The sequence below is a fragment of the Aquarana catesbeiana genome, linkage group LG04 (assembly GCF_042186555.1).
Source record: "Aquarana catesbeiana isolate 2022-GZ linkage group LG04, ASM4218655v1, whole genome shotgun sequence".
Taxonomy (NCBI): domain Eukaryota; kingdom Metazoa; phylum Chordata; class Amphibia; order Anura; family Ranidae; genus Aquarana; species Aquarana catesbeiana.
In genome coordinates, this window is record NC_133327.1 from 326,060,505 (window position 1) to 326,082,835 (window position 22,331).

Consider the following 22,331-nt stretch of genomic DNA (forward strand, 5'->3'; position numbering starts at 1 on the left):
CCCCCAATGTTTAGGGCATGTGGCCTGGTATGGTTCAGGAGGGGGGGGTGCTCGCCCCCCCCCCCTTTCCTGACCTACCAGGCTGCATACCCGGATAAGGGTCTGGTATGGATTTTGGGGGGACCCCACTCTATTTTTAAAAAAAATTGGCGTGGGGTTCCCCTTAAAATCCATACCAGGCCTGAAGGGACCCCATGCCATTTTTTTCTTTGTTTTTTTTCAATAGCTGGGTGATGGCAATTGCAAACGTGAGTCAATTTAAATGTGATTTGACTATTTTTTTTTTTTCTTTAGAAATGTCACTTTTGCTGCAGCATGTTCTGTATATGCTACAGATGCGCCACTTTACAGGCAGACTAAGAGGACCCCCCAGGCACTATATTTAAAGGAATTTTTCATTTTTTATTGTTGCACTTTAGGCATCATTAAAATCACTGCTCCTGAAAAAAAAAAAGTTTTGCATTGATACATTTCCCCAGGGCAATATCCAGACCCTGATACCCCTTTTATGGCCAATTGCTTACATATAATCTTTCAAAATGGACACTTTTGATTTTTCCTGTTCGGCTCCCATAGACTTCAATGGGGTTCTCCGTTCCGATTAGAACTTTTCCCCTGTTCGGGAGTTCTGCTGCAAACCAAACAGGGGGGTGTTCGGCCCATGTCTAGTAGGCTGAAAAGATTTCTAATTGGCTCTGTATAATCATGTGCAGTTTAAAGTACTTCTGAGTCACTTTCTTATTTTCCTTCTCTAGTGTTCTGGGAGCTTACAGCATGGATGTTGTCACCAGCAGTTCCTTCAGTGTACATGTTGATTCTCTGAACAAGCCTGATGACCCATTTGTTTCAAAGACCAAGCAACTTTTAAAGTTTGGATTGTTCAGCCCATTGCTGATCTTTCTAGGTAAAGTGATTTTTATTTACTATTTAAAGCCTATATTTATCCTATATATCCAGGTGGCTTGACATTTTCAGTTGACTATTCGTGTTGATGTGGAAGAACCACTGTGTAGGCAACTGATGTCTATATGAACAGTTCCTTTCTGCTTAAAAAAGCGGGCTGCCATATCCTAGGATACAGTTTGGACTGACATAACCCATTGTGAAATGCATCTGCCACATGAGCATAATCGCCACTATATTCATATATATATATATATATATATATATATATATATATATATATATTTTAATTAAATAAAAGATATGTGGCGCTATTCCATCAATCAGTAGTACCACTCGAAATATAAAATGTAATGGGCAGATCAAACCCCACCTTCTACAGTAAATGTCCGGAGAAAGTACCCAATAAATGTTACCATACACAAGTGGATAAAAAAATGGTGGAGATACAATTCTAAAGTATGGGAAAATTTAAAATCTATAAATATACTTTCAAATGCTTAATAAACAATACCGGTTTCCCCTCATTAGGTGAAAACAAAATATTTTTCAATGTGAATCTGTGAAAAAATAAAGCTGACTTCTCAAATAAGATACTCAGAACCAAGGTTCATGCAAAAGTGATGAATCAGTGCCTTACAGATAAATCAGTACCTCATAAATAATCACTGTAGATGAAATAAATAAATATATGAATATAAATGATGACTAATATGGTAAAGTGACCCTTAAACGTGAGCTTGCGTATATAAATATTAAAGTGACAAATAATGCAAAAAAATCATATGTTCAGCAAAAAATGTGCAATAATTGATAAATAGCCAGATGAAAATTTCAATCGTACCATAAAATAATAATAAATAAGTAATTAAGATAAATAAAAAATATTAATTAATTGTAATAGGGCAGCCAATCCCACCACAGAGATGCTGTCCCAAACGGTGACAATAGTGCAATGAAGTCCATATAAAGAGTGCAGTAGTGGTGGGTGTTTTCCACAGCAAAGTCTTTAAACACAGTGCAAAAACAATGTGCAGTGATTTTTTCTTTTTCTATGCACGTTTTAGTGCATCTCCCAAGTGTTTCCCCCAGCCTCTCACCTCCAGAAGCGGCCCCCAATGGGCCAAGTAGAGCGGGTGGATAGTAACTAGGAGAGGATGTGTTCCCTGCAGCGTGTCTTTAAGCATCAAATGAGTCTGTCTCTCATCCACAGCTCCCAGCGCTCTCAGCGGTCCCAGCAATTTAATCAAGAACAGAGGAGAGGTCTCATGGTGTAGTATTTAAAAACACATTTATTTGGAAAAAAACGTAGTAACTTACATTAAAATATGCAGCAAACGGTAGATGTAAGCAAAGCTTCCGGGTTCGGCCGTCCCCGAGAAGCGTCGGCACCTGACTCCTCCTACCCTGACGCGTTGCGTCACAGCACGTGCTGTGACACAACGCGTCAGGGTAGGAGGAGTCAGGTGCCGACGCTTCTCGGGGACGGCCGAACCCGGAAGCTTTGCTTACATCTACCGTTTGCTACATATTTTAATATAAGTTACTACGTTTTTTTCCAAATAAATGTGTTTTTAAATACTACACCATGAGACCTCTCCTCTGTTCTTGATTAAATTGCTGGGACCGCTGAGAGCGCTGGGAGCTGTGGATGAGAGACAGACTCATTTGATGCTTAAAGACACGCTGCAGGGAACACATCCTCTCCTAGTTACTATCCACCCGCTCTACTTGGCCCATTGGGGGCCGCTTCTGGAGGTGAGAGGCTGGGGGAAACACTTGGGAGATGCACTAAAACGTGCATAGAAAAAGAAAAAATCACTGCACATTGTTTTTGCACTGTGTTTAAAGACTTTGCTGTGGAAAACACCCACCACTACTGCACTCTTTATATGGACTTCATTGCACTATTGTCACCGTTTGGGACAGCATCTCTGTGGTGGGATTGGCTGCCCTATTACAATTAATTAATATTTTTTATTTATCTTAATTACTTATTTATTATTATTTTATGGTACGATTGAAATTTTCATCTGGCTATTTATCAATTATTGCACATTTTTTGCTGAACATATGATTTTTTTGCATTATTTGTCACTTTAATATTTATATACGCAAGCTCACGTTTAAGGGTCACTTTACCATATTAGTCATCATTTATATTCATATATTTATTTATTTCATCTACAGTGATTATTTATGAGGTACTGATTTATCTGTAAGGCACTGATTCATCACTTTTGCATGAACCTTGGTTCTGAGTATCTTATTTGAGAAGTCAGCTTTATTTTTTCACAGATTCACATTGAAAAATATTTTGTTTTCACCTAATGAGGGGAAACCGGTATTGTTTATTAAGCATTTGAAAGTATATTTATAGATTTTAAATTTTCCCATACTTTAGAATTGTATCTCCACCATTTTTTTATCCACTTGTGTATGGTAACATTTATTGGGTACTTTCTCCGGACATTTACTGTAGAAGGTGGGGTTTGATCTGCCCATTACATTTTATATTTCGAGTGGTACTACTGATTGATGGAATAGCGCCACATATCTTTTATTTAATTGAATTTTGGGGAACTGAGTGGACCTGTCTATGTTGGCGGCTCTCCATCGGGTGGTTTACCGTCAGTTTCAAGATTTTCTTGCCCACATTGTGGTTTTGCGCACTAGTTCTCATTTATCTATATATATTTTAATATATTTATGCTCATAAGTTTACATACCCTATGATTTAATGGCCATTTTTCAAACTTTTCTTTCACTCATGGTTAGTGTTTGGCTGAAGCTATTTATTATCAATCAACTATGTTTACTCTTTTTAAATCATAATGGCAACAGAAACTACCCAAATGACCCTGATCAAAAGTTTACATACCCCAGTTCTTAATACCGTGTATTGCCCCCTTTAACATCAATGACAGCTTGAAGTCTTTTGTGGTATTTGTGGATGAGGCTCTTTATCTTCTCAGATGGTAAAGCTGCCCATTTCTCTTGGCAGAAAGCCTCCAGTTCCTGTAAATTTTTGGGCTGTCTTGCATGAACTGCACGTTTGAGATCTCCTCAAAGTGGCTCAATGATGTTGAGGTCAGGAGACTGAGATGGCCACTCCAGAACCTCCACTTTAATCTGCTTGTAGCCAATGACAGGTCGACTTGGCCTTCTGTTTTGGATCATTGTCATGTTGGTGTCCAAGTACGTCCCATGCACAGCCTCCTGGCTGATGAATGCAAATGTTCCTCCAGTATTTTTTGATAACATACTGCATTCATCTAGTCATCAATTTGACCAAATTTCCTGTGCCTATGTAGCTCACACATCCCCAAAACATCAGCGATCCACCTCCGTGTTTCACAGTAGGAATGGTGTACCTTTCATCATAGGCCTTGTTGACTCCTCTCCAAATGTAGTGTTTATGGTTGTGGCCAAAAAGCTCAATTTTGGTCTCATCACTCCAGATGACTTTGTGCAGAAGGTTTGAGGCTTGTCTCTGTGCTGTTTGGCGTATTGTAAGCAGGATACTTTGTGACATTTGCCTAGTATTGGCTTTCTTCTGGTGACTCAACCATGCAGCCCATCTTTCTTCAAGTGCTTCCTTATTGTGCATCTTGAAACAGCCACACCACATGTTTTCAGAGAGTCCTGTATTTCCTTGTCAAAAGAAGTTTATTGAGTATACAATATTATAAAGATACATAAAGTAAGTTTACAAGGATCTATAAAGTAAGCTCATTGTTTTACAGTAGGGTTTATATAGGTAAATATCATGAAATTTCAAATATTAAACATTGGGTTCACGTAAACCTAAATTAAAGATATATATCATTTCCTTAGTTACTTTTGTAGGTATTTAAATGATTTATACCTACTATACATATTGTTTATAGGTAGAGTGTATATAGGTCAAATAAATTCTGATATTGAGCTTTAATCGTAAGGTGGAGAAAAGGAAAGAGAAAGAAGAAAAAGGGTAGAAAGGTAGAGGTATGGTCCACAAGGTTGTCCCGCTCGTCAGTTTATTATTCTTCTTAGTTCTCTTTGAAGCCTTAGAATGGGTGTCTCTGTAAGTCAATTAATCTGTTACCATGGCAACAGGACAGAGTCATTGAAGTTTGACAGGAACTGTTGTTTTATCCAAGGATGCCAAAGTTTTTCAAATTTTGGAATTTGATTTTGATCGATGGCTACCATCTTAGCATGGGACATTGTATTATTCATTCTGTGAATTGTTTCTGCTAGTACCAATGTAGGAGATTTCCATGCCTTGGCCACTGTTTGTTTTGCAGCCGTTATTAGTAGGATCATAAGTTTGAATTGAGAGAGTGTTAACCATTCCGGTTTTAGATTAAGTAAAGTTATATATGGATCTGGTTGTATTATTTTTTTAAATATTTTGGATGCAATCACGAAGACTTCCTTCCAGAAGGTTTGGATTACTGGGCACGTCCACCATATGTGTAAATGTGTGCCTATTTCTGGGCATCCTCAAAAACAAAGAGCTGAGGTATTAGGTGAATATTTTGCCACTCTAGCGGGTACAAGGTACCAACGAGTTAGGACTTTATAATTTGTCTCCAGTGCTAAGATGTAGGGTGAAGATGACTTAGATGTGAGCCATATGTTAGACCAGTCCGCGTCTTCTAAAGTTCGTCCCAGGTCCTCTTCCCACCTCTGAACGTAAGAGGGTCTATTAAGATTTGCTACTCCATAAAATTGATTATAAAGTGATGAGATTGTACCTTTAGCAAATGGATCTTTTGTACAGATTGATTCAAAAATGGATAATTGGGATAATGGTGTATCTCCCTTTAGGAATGGTGTATAGAAATTTTTGATTTGGAGATATCTAAATATCTCAGAGTTTGGTAGATCATATTTTTCTCTAAGCGATGGGAATGAAAGGAATGATTTAGATGCTATGAAGTCATTTAGTGTCTGAATGCCTGATGTTGTCCAAGCTTTAAAAGAATTTGGGTAGATCCATACCGGATAAAAGGCCGGATTTCTGATAAAAGAAAGGAGAGGATTGTGTGGAGATTGTAACTGATATTTGGTTTTTAGTTTATCCCAGAGAGATAAGAAGTGTTTAGTTATGGGATTATGAATTTTAAAGCGGTCTTTAGGATCAAGCCATAATAAGTTTGATATTAATAGAGGGTCATTTTCTGAAGCCTCTATAAATACCCATAATGGGATTACCTGTCTTGCATGGTATTTGGACAGACTGGCCAAATGTGCTGCTCTGTAGTAGTTAGTAAAATTAGGGTATCCCAGGCCTCCTTTATTTTTGGGAAGATGTAGTGTGTGTATAGGTATACGTGGTTTAGAAGAGCCCCATATAAACAAAGTTGCTCTTTTTTGTACTATTCTCCAAAAATAGGAAGGAATTGGAATAGGGAGGACTCTGAATAGATAAAGCAATTTGGGTAGAATAGTCATTTTGATTGCATTAATTTTCCCTATCCAGGATAAAGGAAGTTGCGACCATTGTTTTATTAGATTTGTGATCTGTCTTAATACAGGAGGATAAATGGTTGAGAATAAGTCAGAATGAGATGCTGTTAAATGAATTCCAAGATATGGGATTGATTTTTCTGCCCATGTGAATGGGAGTGCAGCCCTAGCCGGGATCAATTCCATGTTTGTGAGTGAAATATTAAGCACTAGGCATTTCTTAGGATTAATCATAAGGCCGGATAGGGCTGCAAATCCATCAAGAGCTGGTATTAAGTTAGGACCAGAGACCTGTGGTGATGATAGAAAAAGTAATATATTGTCTGCAAATATTCATAATTTGTGTGTAATACCTCCTACTTCAATGCCAGTTATAGTTTGGTTTGTTCTGATGTATTGGGCCATGGGTTCGAGTATAAGGGCAAATAATAAGGGAGATAATGGGCAACCCTGTCGGGTACCTCTTTCGATATTAAAGGCATCAGATTTGTATCCAGCATATTTTATATAGGCTTTGGGTTTATTATATAATGCTTTGATCCATGTTAAAAAGTGGGGTCCAAAACCCCATTTTTGTAATGAATATTGCATATATTGCCAGGATACGGTGTCAAATGCCCTCTTAATATCGAGAGATAGAAAACATAAAGGGATTTTCCGTTTTTTTAGCAATATGTGCCAATAACACTGCCCTGCGTATATTATCGCCTGCCTGTCTATTTGGCATGAAGCCTACTTGATCTCTATGTATTAATTTTCCTATAATGCTAATGAGGAGTTTTGCTATTATTTTTGCTAATAATTTAATATCAAGGTTTAACAGAGAGATAGGCCGATAATTCACACAGGAAGTATCATCAGAAAGGGGTTTTGGGATCATACAAACAATTGCCATTAGTGTTTCTTGCCGAAAAGAATGTCCATCTAGAAGTTTGTTAAAAGTTTCAGTGAGAATGGGAGAGAGTATTTCTGAGAATGTTTTATAGTATAAAGCCAAGTAGCCGTCTGGGCCTGGTCTTTTGTTAAGTTTTAGGTCTTTTATGGCGTTAGCAACTTCATCTATAGTTATAGGCTCATCCAAACTGCTTTTTTGATTCGGAGATAACTCAGGTAAGGTTATTTTTGAGAAGAAGGATTCAGTCTCTGTAGGATTAAATTCATTGTTTGTCTTGTATAAAGTTGCGAGATGTGAGTGAAATTTATGGACTATTTTAACTGGATTACAAGTATAAACATTTTTTGATAATTTCAATCGTATTGGTTTGAAAGATTTGTTAGTTGAATTTAATGCCCGAGCCAAATATGTACCTGGTTTGTTTGTATTCATGTAGAAATTGTGTTTGGAGCGTTTGAGGGATTTATCAACTGACTCAGTGAGAAATAGATCGTATTCCAATCTAGATTTTTCCAGATGAGATTTTGTACTCTGAGATGGATTATCTTGGAATGATATGTAGGCTGCATTAAAATTGAGTTCTAGTTGTTTTGCTAGATTTTTGCGTTCCCGTTTAAATAGTGCCATTTGTTTTTGTATTGTACCACGCAAGACAGGCTTATGAGCTTCCCACAGTGTTATTGGGGAGATGTCTGTTGTATTATTAATTGATATGTATTCCTTTAAAGCTTGTTCAATGGCCATCTGATGTAGTGGGTGTTTGAGCATTACGTCCGGTAAGTACCACGTTGGGTCATGCGCTTTTGGTATGGCTGAGGCTATAGTAGTGTATACTGCATTATGGTCAGACTACGGAATCGGAATTATATCTGATGCAATAATTTCTGGTATCATTCCTATTGTTAGAAAAATATGATCTATTCTGGTGAAGGTTTGATGAGGGTGCGAGAAATAAGTGAATTTCTTTTTCATTGGGTTACTTTCTCTCCACGAATCTACCAGATTGTATTTGGAAAGAAGTTGAGAAAAAGGTAATCTAGAGGTTATTTTGGATGGTGTAAAAGGTGATTTATCTAGAAATGGGAGGAGGACCTGGTTCGAATCCCCACACATTATTACTGTTCCTATTTTGTGTGTATTAATCACTTGTAATATATGTGAGAGGAATGGTGTAGGTTGTTTGTTAGGAGCGTAGTAGGAAATCACCGTGATTGCTGTATCCATTATATAACCCATGAGTATCAGGTATCTACCTTCTGGGTCTTTAATTTCTGATGATAAGGTGAATGGTGTGGATCGGTGAAATGCAATTAGAGTTCCCCTTTGCTTGGTACAGGCAGAAGCCGTGTAAATTTGTTGATAAAAAGGAGAAATATATTTTGGAGTAGAATCTTTGGTGAAGTGTGTTTCTTGGAGGCATACTATGTGAGCCTTCTTGTTATGGAAAGTACGGAAGGCTTTGGTCCTTTTTTGAGGGACATTTATTCCCTGAACATTCAGGGAAGGTATATTCAGTGGTGCCATGGCAACAGATCAAATAGTTTTGACTTACTTTTTGTTATGCAGAGCTGACTGCGCAGATCAACCTGTGTGGACTGAAGAGATGAAAAGATAGAAAAGAAACCAGTGAATTCTGGAGTAAAGAGTAAACAAAAAACATATGAGATTAGATGATACATTGTATAAATTATTTTTTGCAAGTAATCACAATTTACCCGTGAAAGAGAATAAATATCTCTCTCAGGGGAATAAGTGCCTTCGTCACACTCCCACATAATATGGTTGGGAGAATGAGGAGGGCTAATGGGGGTACACGGATCTTCCACTTACAGGAGAGAGGTGCTATGTCAAAAGACATCAAAATGATGTTTCATTAATTGGAGTGCAGAATATAGTTTTTGTTGAAATTATTTATTCTAGGGTGGTTGTATATGGTTAGTCTTGCCCTAGGCTAAATAATTCAGTTAGAAAGGTACTGTTAATAACTTTGGTATTGATGAAGATAGTTTGAATTATTTTGGGATTTTAACCCTTTTAGAGTAAACAATTACATATTTTATTCATATGTAACTGTTTAGATATGTTAACTCATAAAATTGAGGTTGTATTGCTTCAGATTATAATAAACAAAAACATAATTCTAGGAACTAGTTAGGTAATAATATATTTGTTTTAAGAAAAAAAAGAAAAAGTTTCCATTACTTCTGGATTATTGAACATATTTGTCCTAAAAAGTAATAAATCTATTGTTATTACCTGATAATATATAACTGAACAAGAATTTCCTTATTTCACTTATATATTCTAAGGCTATATGAATCAGAAGCAATAAGAAATATAACTGGAATGTAACATGATCCCACACAGTGTGTGACTATCAGAATGCAGTTACATTCAGTTATAAATACAGGTTTTTTATAGAGAACCATCTCTTAGTAAAATAAATGAAGAGATATCAGGAATTAGGATGTCAGTCCATTGAATCTTCTTGGTCCATGGATGATGTGGCATAATGGCCTCTTTTGTGAGAATGATGATTCCCATTTTGTTCTGGAATTTTCTGGGTGCTGCCTGAAGGTGAAGATGATGCCATTCTTCTGCGTGTGGGAGAGTTGCTGTTTGTGGGTTCTGTCAGATTTAATTTTAAAAGGGTTTGTTGTAGTTCATCTGCTGATCTGCTTCTGTAAATTGTACCTTGGTAGTTAAATCTGACTGAAAAGGGGAAGCCCCATTGATACATAATGTTGTGGCGTTGCAGTTCCATTAGTTGGGGTTTCATGGATCGTCTTTTAGTAATAGTAAGTTGGGATAGGTCAGCAAAAATTTGATAATTGTGTCCTTGAAAATTAAGTTCCTTTTTTTCTCTTGCAGCAATTAGTATTTGTTCTTTCGTTCTGTAATAATGAAATTTTGTGATTATATCACGTGGGGGTCCATCTTTCTTTTTGGCTGTGAGGGCTCTGTGTACTCTGTCCAGTTCTAAACGTTCAATAGGGATATCTGGCTTTAGTTCTTGTAATAGAGCAGTAATAGTAGATTGCAGGTCTGTCACAGTTTCAGGTATTCCCCTTATGCGCAAGTTTGAACGTCTGGCTCTATTTTCGTAATCTTCGAGCTTAGTTTGAAGTATTAAATTCTCTTCTTTTAATTTTTCCAATTCTGTTATATTTTCTTGGGTTGTAATTTCAATTTCATCCATTTTTATTTCTAAGGCTGCGGTGCGGTTTCCCAGCTCTCTTATTTCTTTGGTTAGGCTTTTTGTTATTTGGTCTGAGGTTTGTTTTAAAGCCTTATGAAGCATCTTTTCAAATTGTAATAATATTACTGGGGATGCTGAGGAGGCTTGTGGAGAAGTTTGTGAGAGGATTTGTTCTGTATCTGACTCAAATGGAGAGTCTTGCTGTGACATTTTCTGTCTGTGAGAGCGCCCTGATGCTGTATCTTGTGAGGTGACTGGAGCTGCTTCAGCTGCAGTGAGTGCCTGTGAGCTCTTTGTGAGGTGATTTTTATTTCTGCCACGGTTTCCTCCCAGTACCATATTTCCTGCCCAAACTTTCACAGTTTGTTCCCAGGGGCAAAAAGGTTCAAATGGATACCTTTTGAGCCTGCAGGCTCCACTTTGTCCTTCTCTTCTCTCCTCAGCGGTGTGGAGCTCTAACAATGAGAGAGTCCTGTATTTCACCTGAAGTTATTTTGTGGGTTTTTCTTTGCAAGCCAAACTATTTTCCTGGCAGTTGTGGCTGAAATTTTAGTTGGTCTACCTGACCGTGGTTTGGTTTCAACAGAACCCCTAATTTTCCACTTCTTGATTAGAGTTTGAACACTGCTGATTGACATTCTCAATTCCTTGGATATCTTTTTTTATCCCTTTCCTGTTTTATACAGTTCAACTATCTTTTCCCACAGATCCTTTGATAGTTCTTTTGCTTTCCCCATGACTCAGAATCCAGAAACGTCAGTACAGCACTGAATGAAAGATGCAAGGGTCTGTCAGGAGTCCAGAAACTCATTGACCTTTTATACACACACACTAATTACAAGCAAACAGATCACAAGTGAGGATGGTTACCTTTAATAGCCATTCAAACCCTTTTGTGTCAACTTGTGTGCGTATTATCAGGCCAAAATCACCAGAGTATGTAAACTTTTGATCAGGGTCATTTGGGTAGTTTCTGTTTTCAGTATGATTTAAAAAGAGTAAACACAGTTAACTGATAATAAATGGCTTCGGCCAAACACTAACCATGAGTGAAAGAAAAGTTTTTGTGTTATCATTCATATTCTCTGAAAAATGGCCAAGAAATCATAAATGTTGCCAGGGTATGTAAACTTTTGAGCACAACAGTGTATATGTATATATATATATATATATATATATATATATATATATATATATATATATATATATATATATATATATATATATATATATATATATATATATATATATATATACATACATACACACACACACACACACACACTGTATGTACAGTTAGGTCCATATATATTTAGACACAGGCACAATTTTCATACTTTTGGCCCTGTATGCCACCAGAATAAAATGTAAATGAAACAAACAATGCAAATGAATTTGAAGTACAGACTATCAGCTTTAATTCAAGGGGTTGAACATAAATATCAAGTAAAAATTTTAGGAACTGCAACCATTTTTATACACAGTCCCCCCATTTTCAGGGGCTCAAATGTAATTGGACAAATAAATATAATCATAAATAAAATGTTCATTTTTAATATTTTGTTGAGAATCCTTTACTGGCAATGACTGGCTGAAGTCTGGAACCCATGGACATTACCAAAGACTGGGTTTCCTCCTGTCTTCAGTTGTTGTTTGTTTGTGGGTCTTTCTGCCTTTAGTTTTGCATTCAACAAGTGAAATGCATGCTCAATTGGGTTGAGATCAGGTGATTGACTCGACCATTGCAGAATATTCCACTTCTTTTCCATCAAAAGCTCCTGGTTTGCAGTGTGTTTTGGATCATTGTCAATCTGTACTCCGAAGCACCGTCCAATCAACTTTGCTGCATTTGGCTGAATCTGAGCTGACAGTATATCAGTATATCTCTAAACACTGCAGAATTATAATATATATATTATATATATATATATATATATAATAATTTTTTCAGAGGGAATGTGGGGGAACGCAGTTCTGACACCTCCAGCACTGAATGTATGCAATGGCAAGGGGTGCTGTGGTGTGCTGGAGGGTCTACTGGTGCTGGCTGCTGGGGGATCTATTGTTGCTAGGAGGATCTATTGTTGCAGGGGGTTTATTGTTGCTGAGGAGATCTAGTGTTTCTGCTGGGTGATCTATTGTTGGAAGGGATCTACTGCTGAGGGAAGGATCTCTATTTGATGGGTTCTGGTGGACCTATTGATACCGGTTGCTGGGAGATCTATTGTTTCTGTGGGGTCTATTGTTGCTGGGGGGTATCTTGTTGTGGGGAATATATTGCTGCTGAGGACTATGTGGTATTGTTGTTGTGGAGGGTCTATTGTTGCTGGGGGAAATCTATTGTTTGGGTGGGGTGGGGGGTCTTTTATTGTTGGCTGCAGGGAATCTACTTTAGTGCTTACTTGTTATCATTAACAAATTCCATACAGATTTTTTTTATCACCACAAAATGATACCTGGTTCTGTATTCCCTAAAAGGGGCAATACTGGGATGTGGATAGAGAGTGGAACCAAGGAATGGTACTATATATTTATACATATACATATATATACACACACACATACACACACACACACACACACACACACACACACACACACGCACACTGTCAGACTTAGCCGTATCAGACTGACGAACCCGATATAGCAGAGGATGGGCTCCCGTATGTATCTGGTTCCCGGCCCCTGATAGAGCACACAGAAGGCACAGGAGCACAGAATGGTATGAGAGCCTGGCGGGTGGTTAGCAGGGATGAGGCCCAAAGTCCTGATGCAAGCTGGCAGGAGATGATAGGTAGGCTGTAGGTCAGCTACAGGTGCAGAGCAGGAGCAGGCAGATCCAAACACAAGCAAGGTTGGCAACAGGCAGTCAGCATGGTACAAAAGGAGCAGGCAGATACAAAGTCCAGGTCACAAGCAGGTTTGGCAGCAGGCGGTCGGCACGGTACAGAGGGGTCAGGCAGGTTCAAAGTCGGAGGCAGGCCAGGGGTCAGATGCAGGCGGATAGCAGAGCAGAGTCCAGTAAACAAGCCGGGTCACAGAGGGATCAAACAGTACACAAGAAACAGGAAGCACGGGAACAGGAAGCTGATGATCGGACAGCACCGAGCACAGCATCCCAGCAACCTAAATAGGGCAACCGGCGCCAAACACCGCGACCGCGCTGGCACGCCCAGGCGCGCACCCGCACGAGCCAGCGTGACGCGGCGCACTCCAGAGTGCCCAGCAAGTGTCCTGAACCGAGATCCTCTCTGACACACACACACTTATTTATTATTTATTTTACCTTTCACCTTTGGTGTTACATTTATCCTGAAGCCTCCCTTTCCCCAAGCCCCCCCATCACCAGTCTTATACTCAGCTGTCCCTGGTGAGATATTTCTGGCAAGTGCAGAACACTCTCTTTATTCAATGTATCATAAAAAATATATACAAAGTGCTGCACTACCAATATGTTAAAAAAAAAAATCTAGACATAATATATAACTGTGCGATGTGCAAACAAATAAAATGAATATGAATACAAAGTTTGTGAGTCCTGAGATGACTGAAATGAGAACAGTCACATGTCTCGGAAGCCTAGGCTGCCATTGTGGCTGGGTCTGCTGGTTTGAATATACTAAGCATCCATAGAAAGTGTGCAGATATCTCATTAATATCCACCTGCAGTTGCTATTGGAGACTCCTGGTTCATTGTTACAATGCTTGATTATCCCTTGCAATAAGGGCCCATCTGGAAGGTGAGCACATACCATTGTGTTTTTTTTGGTGGTGGTTTCCATGACCGTCTTTGTATTTCACCTTGAACATGGATCCTTTGGAATAATCATGGGTTTGATTTACTTTAGGTAGACTTTTCCTCACAGAATGTTCTCATTTCAATAATCACAGGACTCAAACTGTGCATTTAAATTTTTTTTTGCACATTACACAGTTATATATTAGGTTTATTTAGTTTAGTTTTTATTACTTATTGCTAGCTCAGCACTTTTTATATATATTTTTAAGCTTATTATATATACTTATGTGCTTGCATCTTGATTGTATTTTACTTCATCTATTCATCTTCATCTATCGCTAGTGAGTGCAGAACACTCTCTGTATTCAATACTATAGAGGGTTTGTATTTCACGAGCCAAAGATTGCAGACAACATGAGTGTTCAAGCCAGAAGAAGGCCAAGAATGTAGTCAAGGGGACCCTGTTTCCCACTGTTCCCCATTTCATACCTTCATCAGCTCTGGTGCTGTGCTGCTTTGTGCCTATGGAAATACCTTGTAAGTTTGCCTATCAGAAGTGACACAGACAAATCAATTATGGAGAAATTGTAAACATATGAAGGAACTTTTGATCAAATTGCTGCCAATGCATATTAAGCCAAAGGACATGCATCTGAATTGCAGTAGAACAATTACCTGGGAGGAGACGAAAGAGTCAGCATTGCAGGTTCGGACCAACCTGCAATGCTGTGCGTACATCTTCCCCACCCAACATACCTTGCCTAATAGCACACTCAACACTCTCTTCTTTTGAATTGGCTACTACTGAAGAGGTTACAAAACTTTTCTCAGATGCCCACCTAACCAATTGTCCCTTGGATCCTGTTCCCTCACAACTACTACGGTCACCCTCTTCTTCTATCCTATGCTCCCTCACTCACATCTTCAATCTCTCCCTCTCTAGTGGCACCTTCCCCTCCCCTCTAAAACATGCGCAGATCACTCCCATACTTAAAAAGCCCTCACTGGACCCTACCAACCTGAACAACTTAAGACCCATCTCATTGCTCCCATTCACCTCTAAACTTCTAGAACGCTTAGTCTACAAGTGTCTTAGCTCCTACCTCAGTGAAAATAACCATCTTGACCCCTTACAGTCTGGCTTCCGCTCGCAGCACTCCACGGAAACTGCCTTACTAAAACTCACTAACGATTTACTAACTACTAAAACCAACAGCCAGTACTCCATACTCCTACTACTTGACCTCTCTGCGGCCTTTGATACTGTTGACCACCCGCTCCTTCTCAATAAACTACATTTCCTTGGCCTCCGAGATTCTACTCTATCCTGGTTCTCTGCCTATTTATCACAGCGCTCCTTCAGTGTCACCTATAACTGTCTCCTCCTCTCTATTACCCCTCCTTAAACTAAATCTCTCTAAAACTGAGCTATTAATATCCCCCCCGCCCGTGCCCCCCTCCGTGACTTTTCCATCAAAATCAACAATGCAACCATCAGTCCCTTCCCTCACACCAGGGTATTAGGTATAATCCTAAACTCTGACTTGTCATTTCAGCCTCAAATCAAAAAGTTTGTAGAATTCACCTCTGTAACATCTCTATAATTCGGCTCTTTTTAACAAATGAAACCCCCAAGCTCCTTATTCTCTCCCTTGTTATATCTCGCCTTGAATATTGCAACTCCCTTCCCTGCCTCTCCATAGGCTATCCCCTCTTCAGTCTATCATGAATGTTGCTGCCAGACTTATACACCTTACCAACCACTCAGTGTCTGCCAACCCTCTCCTCCAATCCCTACACTGGCTCCCAATCACCCAGCAAATTAAATTCAAAATACTAACCACGACATACAAAGCCATTCACAACTCTGCCCCGAGCTACATCACCAATCTTGTCTCCAAATATCACCAAAATGGTCCTCTCTGCTCTTCTCAAGACCTCCTACTCTCAAGCTCTCTTGTCTCCTCCTCCCATGCTCATCTCCAGGATTTCTCCAAAGCCTTTCCCATCCTCTGGTACTTGATACCTCTACCTGTCCGGCTATCCCCTACTCTTGCTACCTTCAGGCGATCCCTGACAACTCATCTCTTCAGGAAAGCCTATCACGTCTCTAACTAATCTTTTACCACTTCCATCAGCTCATTCCCCACAGTTACAACCTTTTGTACCACCTGCTCCACCCTATTAGATTGTAAGCTCTTCTGAGCAGGGCCCTCTTAATCCTCTTGTATTTTATTGTATTATAACTCTATCATGTCTCTTTTATATCGCAAAGCGCTGCGTAAACTGTTGGCGCTATATAAATCCTGTATAATAATAATAATCCTGGGCAACAAGAGTGTGCTGCTAGTGGAAAGTATGGGACCCTGCCAGCATCCTCCCAAGACAGTGGCTAAAATGGTGTAGGTAAAACTTTTATATAATCATCCCAATGTCATGCGCTAGCTTCATAATAGAAGAAAAGAAGTTGAGTACCGCTATACCACTGATGTGGCCTGTGGCTCAGATTATGCTGAAATGCACTGTGCAACCCTTACCCCTAACCCTTAGGTTAATTATGAGGTGATTTGTTGTTCTTACAGGTTTTGCCAACTGCTGCTGTACTGTGATTTGATATGCAGGCCACAAGTTCATATCTACCATCAGGAATAGGGATGGTTAGGAAAACTCCCCAATTCAGTCAGATTTTCATGAACTGTTTGACTCCCTGCTTTGCGGTGTGTGGGTGCTTGGGCTTATGATGACACCTTGAAGTCACAGCACAACTTCAGGGTAGCAAACTTGATGACCCAAAATTTTAAGGACTGCTTTTGTGAATTGAACCACAGAAGGAAATCTCCAAACACAAGTTCCAGACTATCTAACCCCACAACATGTACCTAGACCATAGAATCATGAGAGGGGCAAAGTTGTGTATATTCTGGACCCACAGTGTTGCGCTAAAACTGAAAATTGTTTCTGCGTTACTACAGTTTAGCCAGTTTATGCTTGCAACAGAAAGATAGCCGCGTTTTATCTGGTGTAATGTATGACATGCTGCTTATTTTTATTTTGAACGTTGAGTCATGCTAATGCTCTGATGCTAATTGCTAGACATCTTTTTACTTTAGAAGATGAGCGGGTTAATGTTAATTTTGAGGCTATGTTATGGGTTCTATAAGGGGTTGTTGTCTATCTATATTAAGAAGTTCCCTAAGTAACCCACTTTCTCTTCTGTTTGGTGGGTTTTCCCCAGCTAAAGGAGAGAATGTGCATGTGGGAGGTTGAAGTGAAGATGATAAGACAAGGGCCTTACCATATTTCAACCTTCCTGAGGAGCTTGAATCTAATCTAATCTCAGGATACTATTGTAGCACTGCCCCCTTGGGGGTTGCTTGATAATGCATGTTCTCTTATGCCACCTTGACCCCGTGAACTCCCCAGTCCCTCTGACACTCTAGGTTAAGACATGTCATGTAAACCTTTAAATGACACACAGACACGAAGCGAATAGTTTCAACTCTCTCAGACTTTACTTCTTTGAGATGAGAGGTGAAGACTAGAATTATTTAGCCAAATCCTGGGTGGACCAAGACTAGGTTGAAATAACACTTGTAACAATAGCAATTAATAGTGACAGATGAATGCAACAATATACACAATCACCATAGGATATATAGATAAGCTGTCAATGGATGTAAGGAAAGTGTCCACTTTAAAGGAAAACCCCGGACTGACTTATAATACCTTTATCCTAATGAGAGATAGTATACTATAGTAATGTTAGTAACAACACTGTCCTAACAGCAAGGCCTTGCACTGTCTTCCCCGGCAACGTTGGAGCTCATAGAACAGAGATTCCTGGCTGCAGCAAAGGGATGATGAACAATGCAAGATAATAAATCCCAGTTGATAGCAATACTATTTGTAATCCAAGACAATGTTGCAGGTGTTCTGTGCTGAAGTGTAGTACTTGGCAAACAATGGAATCTGTATGCTAAATCCCCCTCACCAATCCTGATAGACCTCAGGGTCACCCGGTGGAACCAACAAACGATTCTTCCTCTTACAGGTGGACCGGGACAGGGACCCATCTGTGGACTCAGCGATCTGGTTACTCGATATTCAGTGCTGCTGCAGAGCGTCCTTCTGTCAGCAGCTGACGGCTGGACTCGCTGGGGCTGGAGCGGTGGACTATGGATCGCATGCTAGGCCGCAATCCTTTTACAGAGCAGCGGAGTGGTGCTCACTCACACAGTGAGATCCAGGAAGCAAGAGAGCATGGGCCTAGTCAGCAGATGGGCCTAGTCAGTCAGTGATGGAAATCCAGCACTAGGGGGACATAGAAGCAGAGCTAGAATAGTAACAGACTGTCTGCAAAGTCAGATAACCATAGTCTACTCCCGGCTACACTATGTTATCACTGGCCTTGATGATCATCCCAGGCATTTGTGTGTTCCTCCCAGATGGAGTTATAATAATAAGAATAAACGGCCCAAGACTGTCAGAAACCATGAACCAGACCGAGACAGAAGTACAGATAAATCACATTTGTTTATTAATAAAAATAAAAAGGTAAAAAGAGTAAGCGTAGTCAAAGCATAGCCAGAGTCCAGTAACCGGATCGGGTAGTCAGCCAAGCCAGAGTTCAGTAACCAGATCGGGTAATCATCCAGGCCAGAAGTCAGGGATCCAAGTAGAGGAACAGCAAACAGGATAAGTAGCCAGAAGGGATGTCAGCAAGCCAGTCTTTAAACAGGAACGCAGGAGATGGTTTCTTTGATGTGACCAAGGCGAAGGCAGGAAAGAAGTGAGCTGGACATCTTTAAGTAGGCTGACGAGCAGATCCACAACAGTTGGTTAACTGTGGAGAGAGAAGAGAGCTGGCAATTAGCCGACAGTTGAGCGGCCAGCTCAGAAAAGGAAGGGCTGAGCCAGCCCTGACAAAGCCCTAGTTCCAGTATCAAAGGGATGCTTAAAAGATGAAATTGAAGAAGTCTTTTTTTAATTAAAGAGAACCGTTACAGTATAACAGCTGAAACATTTTGTAAGAAAAACTTTGTGTGTGGACTCCTGTTACGCCACCTGCATTAGTAAAGATGGCCTTCCAGGGCTTATACAGATTAATTTTAAGGGTGTTGCCCCTTGCTACAGAGAGTTTGAGAATGCAGAGCGTGTCAGAATTAGCAAGCCAAAGAGAACTCAGGGTGTAGTGAATCGGATCTAGCTCCTTTTGCATTGGGAAACATTATTTCTACGCCATGAAGCCAAGAGAGAGATGAATGATTTGCCCACAGAAGCCACATGTGAAAAAAAGCTGAAGCCAATCAAAGCTCCCAGTTCTTAGGTGTAGCCAGAATCAACCTGCTGCAAGTGAATGGGCTGGCAACACACCAAAAATGGTGCATTCAGTATTTCTGGTAATGGAGCACAATGTAACATATTTATTTGTTTCTTTTCTATATCTGTTGTCTATCTATCATTTAAATATATATGCTGTGTGGCCCCCTTGGACATGTCAGAGGGCACACCTAAGGCTCTCTATATTTACCAGATTGACCACCACTGATATAGCTACCTCCTGTAATACATGTGAAGGGATCTGATGCCCTTTACTGTCTGTATATGTGAATACCTGTGCTCTTAATATAACATAGTTACTTATGTATTCACTTTTTGTCTCTGGGGGGCTGGGTTAAAAACCCTTGAAGAATGTGTAAATGTTGTAAAAAAAAAAAAAAAAAAAAAAAAAAAAAAAATTGTAAAAATTGTTTTGTTAAAGATTATATAAAAAAAAACCCTTGAAGGAGGTGGATAGAGAGATTGTTTTTGAGATCACATGTCCACATGAAGGAGATGCTGCTGTTTTTTTATCCAGACCAGAAGCAGAGACTATTAGGTAATTGTTATGTTTCTTTAACCGTACCTGCCTATAACTTCTTGATCTGAATCCTAGTGAAAGACAAGTCTCTGTCCTATTGTTATTATCTCACATGCACAGTGCCAGATAGCTTGGTCTGTGCTACTATATGTGTGTAGTGGTCACACCTTCCAGTATATTAGTGGGTGAACCAGTTTATTGCAATATAATTTATATACAGCTCCTGTTATTTTAGTTAACCCTGTTCCTTTTGGTCTGGGAGCTAGTTTTGGCTCAGAGCTTAAAAACCTGCATAGGCTAGAACTAGGGACTAAGAAGCAGAGTAGGTAGGTTGACCCTGAGTTCCAGCATCACACCACAGTTTTTGCTAGTGAGAAACTATGTTCCAGATCAGTTGGACAATGGCTGGAGGATCTCCCCATCACCACTGACTGTCTTTAGGTCTTCAACACCAAGACAGTTTGCTGCAATCATCTGTAGGTATCTCTATTAACTATATATACTAGGGTTTATGTGCACAATTTCAAATAGACTCCTGCTGGACCCTTTGTGGATAGTACCTGTTTTATACATTGGATGTATGCACTATTATTAACCTTTTTATTATATAAAGCTTTTATTCTTCCCATACTGGTGTGTATTTGTAGATTAATGGTAAATGTTATATGCTGGCTGTAGTAGTTCCTCTTCTCTCAATTACTTTGAAAAGATTACTGGTTAATTTTCCAGGAATGGAATCCCTCCTGCTCACAGAGGCCCTGTCCTGGTTGGAGACATTGCAAACTTTATTATTGTAGCGCTCACCCCTGGAGGGGCCTGCTGAGTATATGCCTAGGTCTGCCTTGCTAGTACTGAGGCTGCCTTCCACCAACACAGTTCTGTGCACACCAACAACACAGGTTCAGTCTTGGGTAGTAGTGGTCCAATTTCTTGATATGGGGGGGCCACAAGTGTAACCCCCCCCCCCCCTACATTATGTCAGTTTGAGAGAAATCAGACATACAACAGGATATGGTCAAAGAATATGGTCACGATACAAGAAATGGTCGAGGGAGTCAGGGTCAGAGCCTGTTACAAGAAATGGTCAGAGACTGTAGACATGTTACAAGAGATGGTCAGAGACTGCAGATGTGTTAAAAGAAATAGTCAGAAACTGCAGACATGTTACAAGAGATGGTCAAAGATTGAGGGCATCAAACAAGAGATGGTTGGAGACTGGTGACATGATACAAGAGGTGGTCAGAGACTGTGGGCATGACGCAGGAGGCTGTTAGAGCTTGTGAACATGACAGAGCAGTTGTTGGAGACTGGGAACATGCTTCAAGAGAGTCTGGAATGGAGGGATATTACACAAGGCTGTTAGAGATCATTGCTATAAAAAGGGCAATAGGGAAACACAGATTAGTGTCTGCAGGGACTTTGAGGGCCACAAAGGGTCACATACAACCCCCAGGCTGCAGGTTGGGTACCAAGGGTCTTGGGGATGTCTTTTCATGAATTTATTGCAGAACACCTGAACAGGAGGGGACTTAGGCGTTCAGGATACTCCAAAATTATATCAGCAATCAACAGGCGGACACACTTCTATCACCAATCCTTATAGCTGCACACGCACAAAAGTCCCACAGTAGGTCTTACTCACAATGTCCCAAGAGCTGACTGCCACCCAGCTTCCACATGACACTTTTCAGTGAGGGAGACAAAAGATTCTTCTCCAGACTGGAACTCCAGGACAGTGCCATCCAGAAAAGGCCTTTAGCAAATCTTCTTTAGGTCCTTAGCCCAGGAACTGCTGAGGCTGAAACCGCAAATCTTCTCGCACCTTCCTAGGCTCAGCAGCCGCAGGGGAACTGGAACCCTCCTAGCAGAGGTAAGGACAACACTCGGGAAAGGCCTCACAAATATTTATCACCTCCCTAGCCAACTGCAGGACACCACCTCCAGACATTGGCTGAGGTATGATAAATATTCATAACTGAGAGATTAACCCTCCTGCTTCTTCTAGAAACAGGCAGGGGCAACCACCCAGCTTAGGAAACCTTGACCAGACCAAAACAGATCCTTGCGCCACTGACTACAGTGAAGTCAAAAACTAAATTTAGCCTAACAGAGGCAGGGTGTTACATCGTCAAACCCACCCAGAGCCAGGTTCTGGTTCTTATTTACCTACAGGTTTAGTACACCAACCTGTTTGTGGAGGCCCATTTCTCATAACCCCCCAAAAGAGGGCGCTACCTGTAGTATATATAAAAATATTGTGAATAAAAAGCTTCACATG

The 22,331-nt window shown here is 40.0% G+C and overlaps 1 protein-coding gene across 1 annotated transcript in view; it reads left to right on the plus strand.

Moving 5' to 3' along the window:
• LOC141140083 (cytochrome P450 3A9-like) overlaps positions 1 to 22,331 on the plus strand; it is a 74,465-nt gene that overhangs the window by 24,298 nt on the left and 27,836 nt on the right. The window contains exon 7 of the mRNA XM_073626885.1: positions 756 to 904. Coding sequence (XP_073482986.1) covers positions 756 to 904 — 149 coding nt within the window. The remainder of the gene's footprint in view (positions 1 to 755; positions 905 to 22,331) is intronic.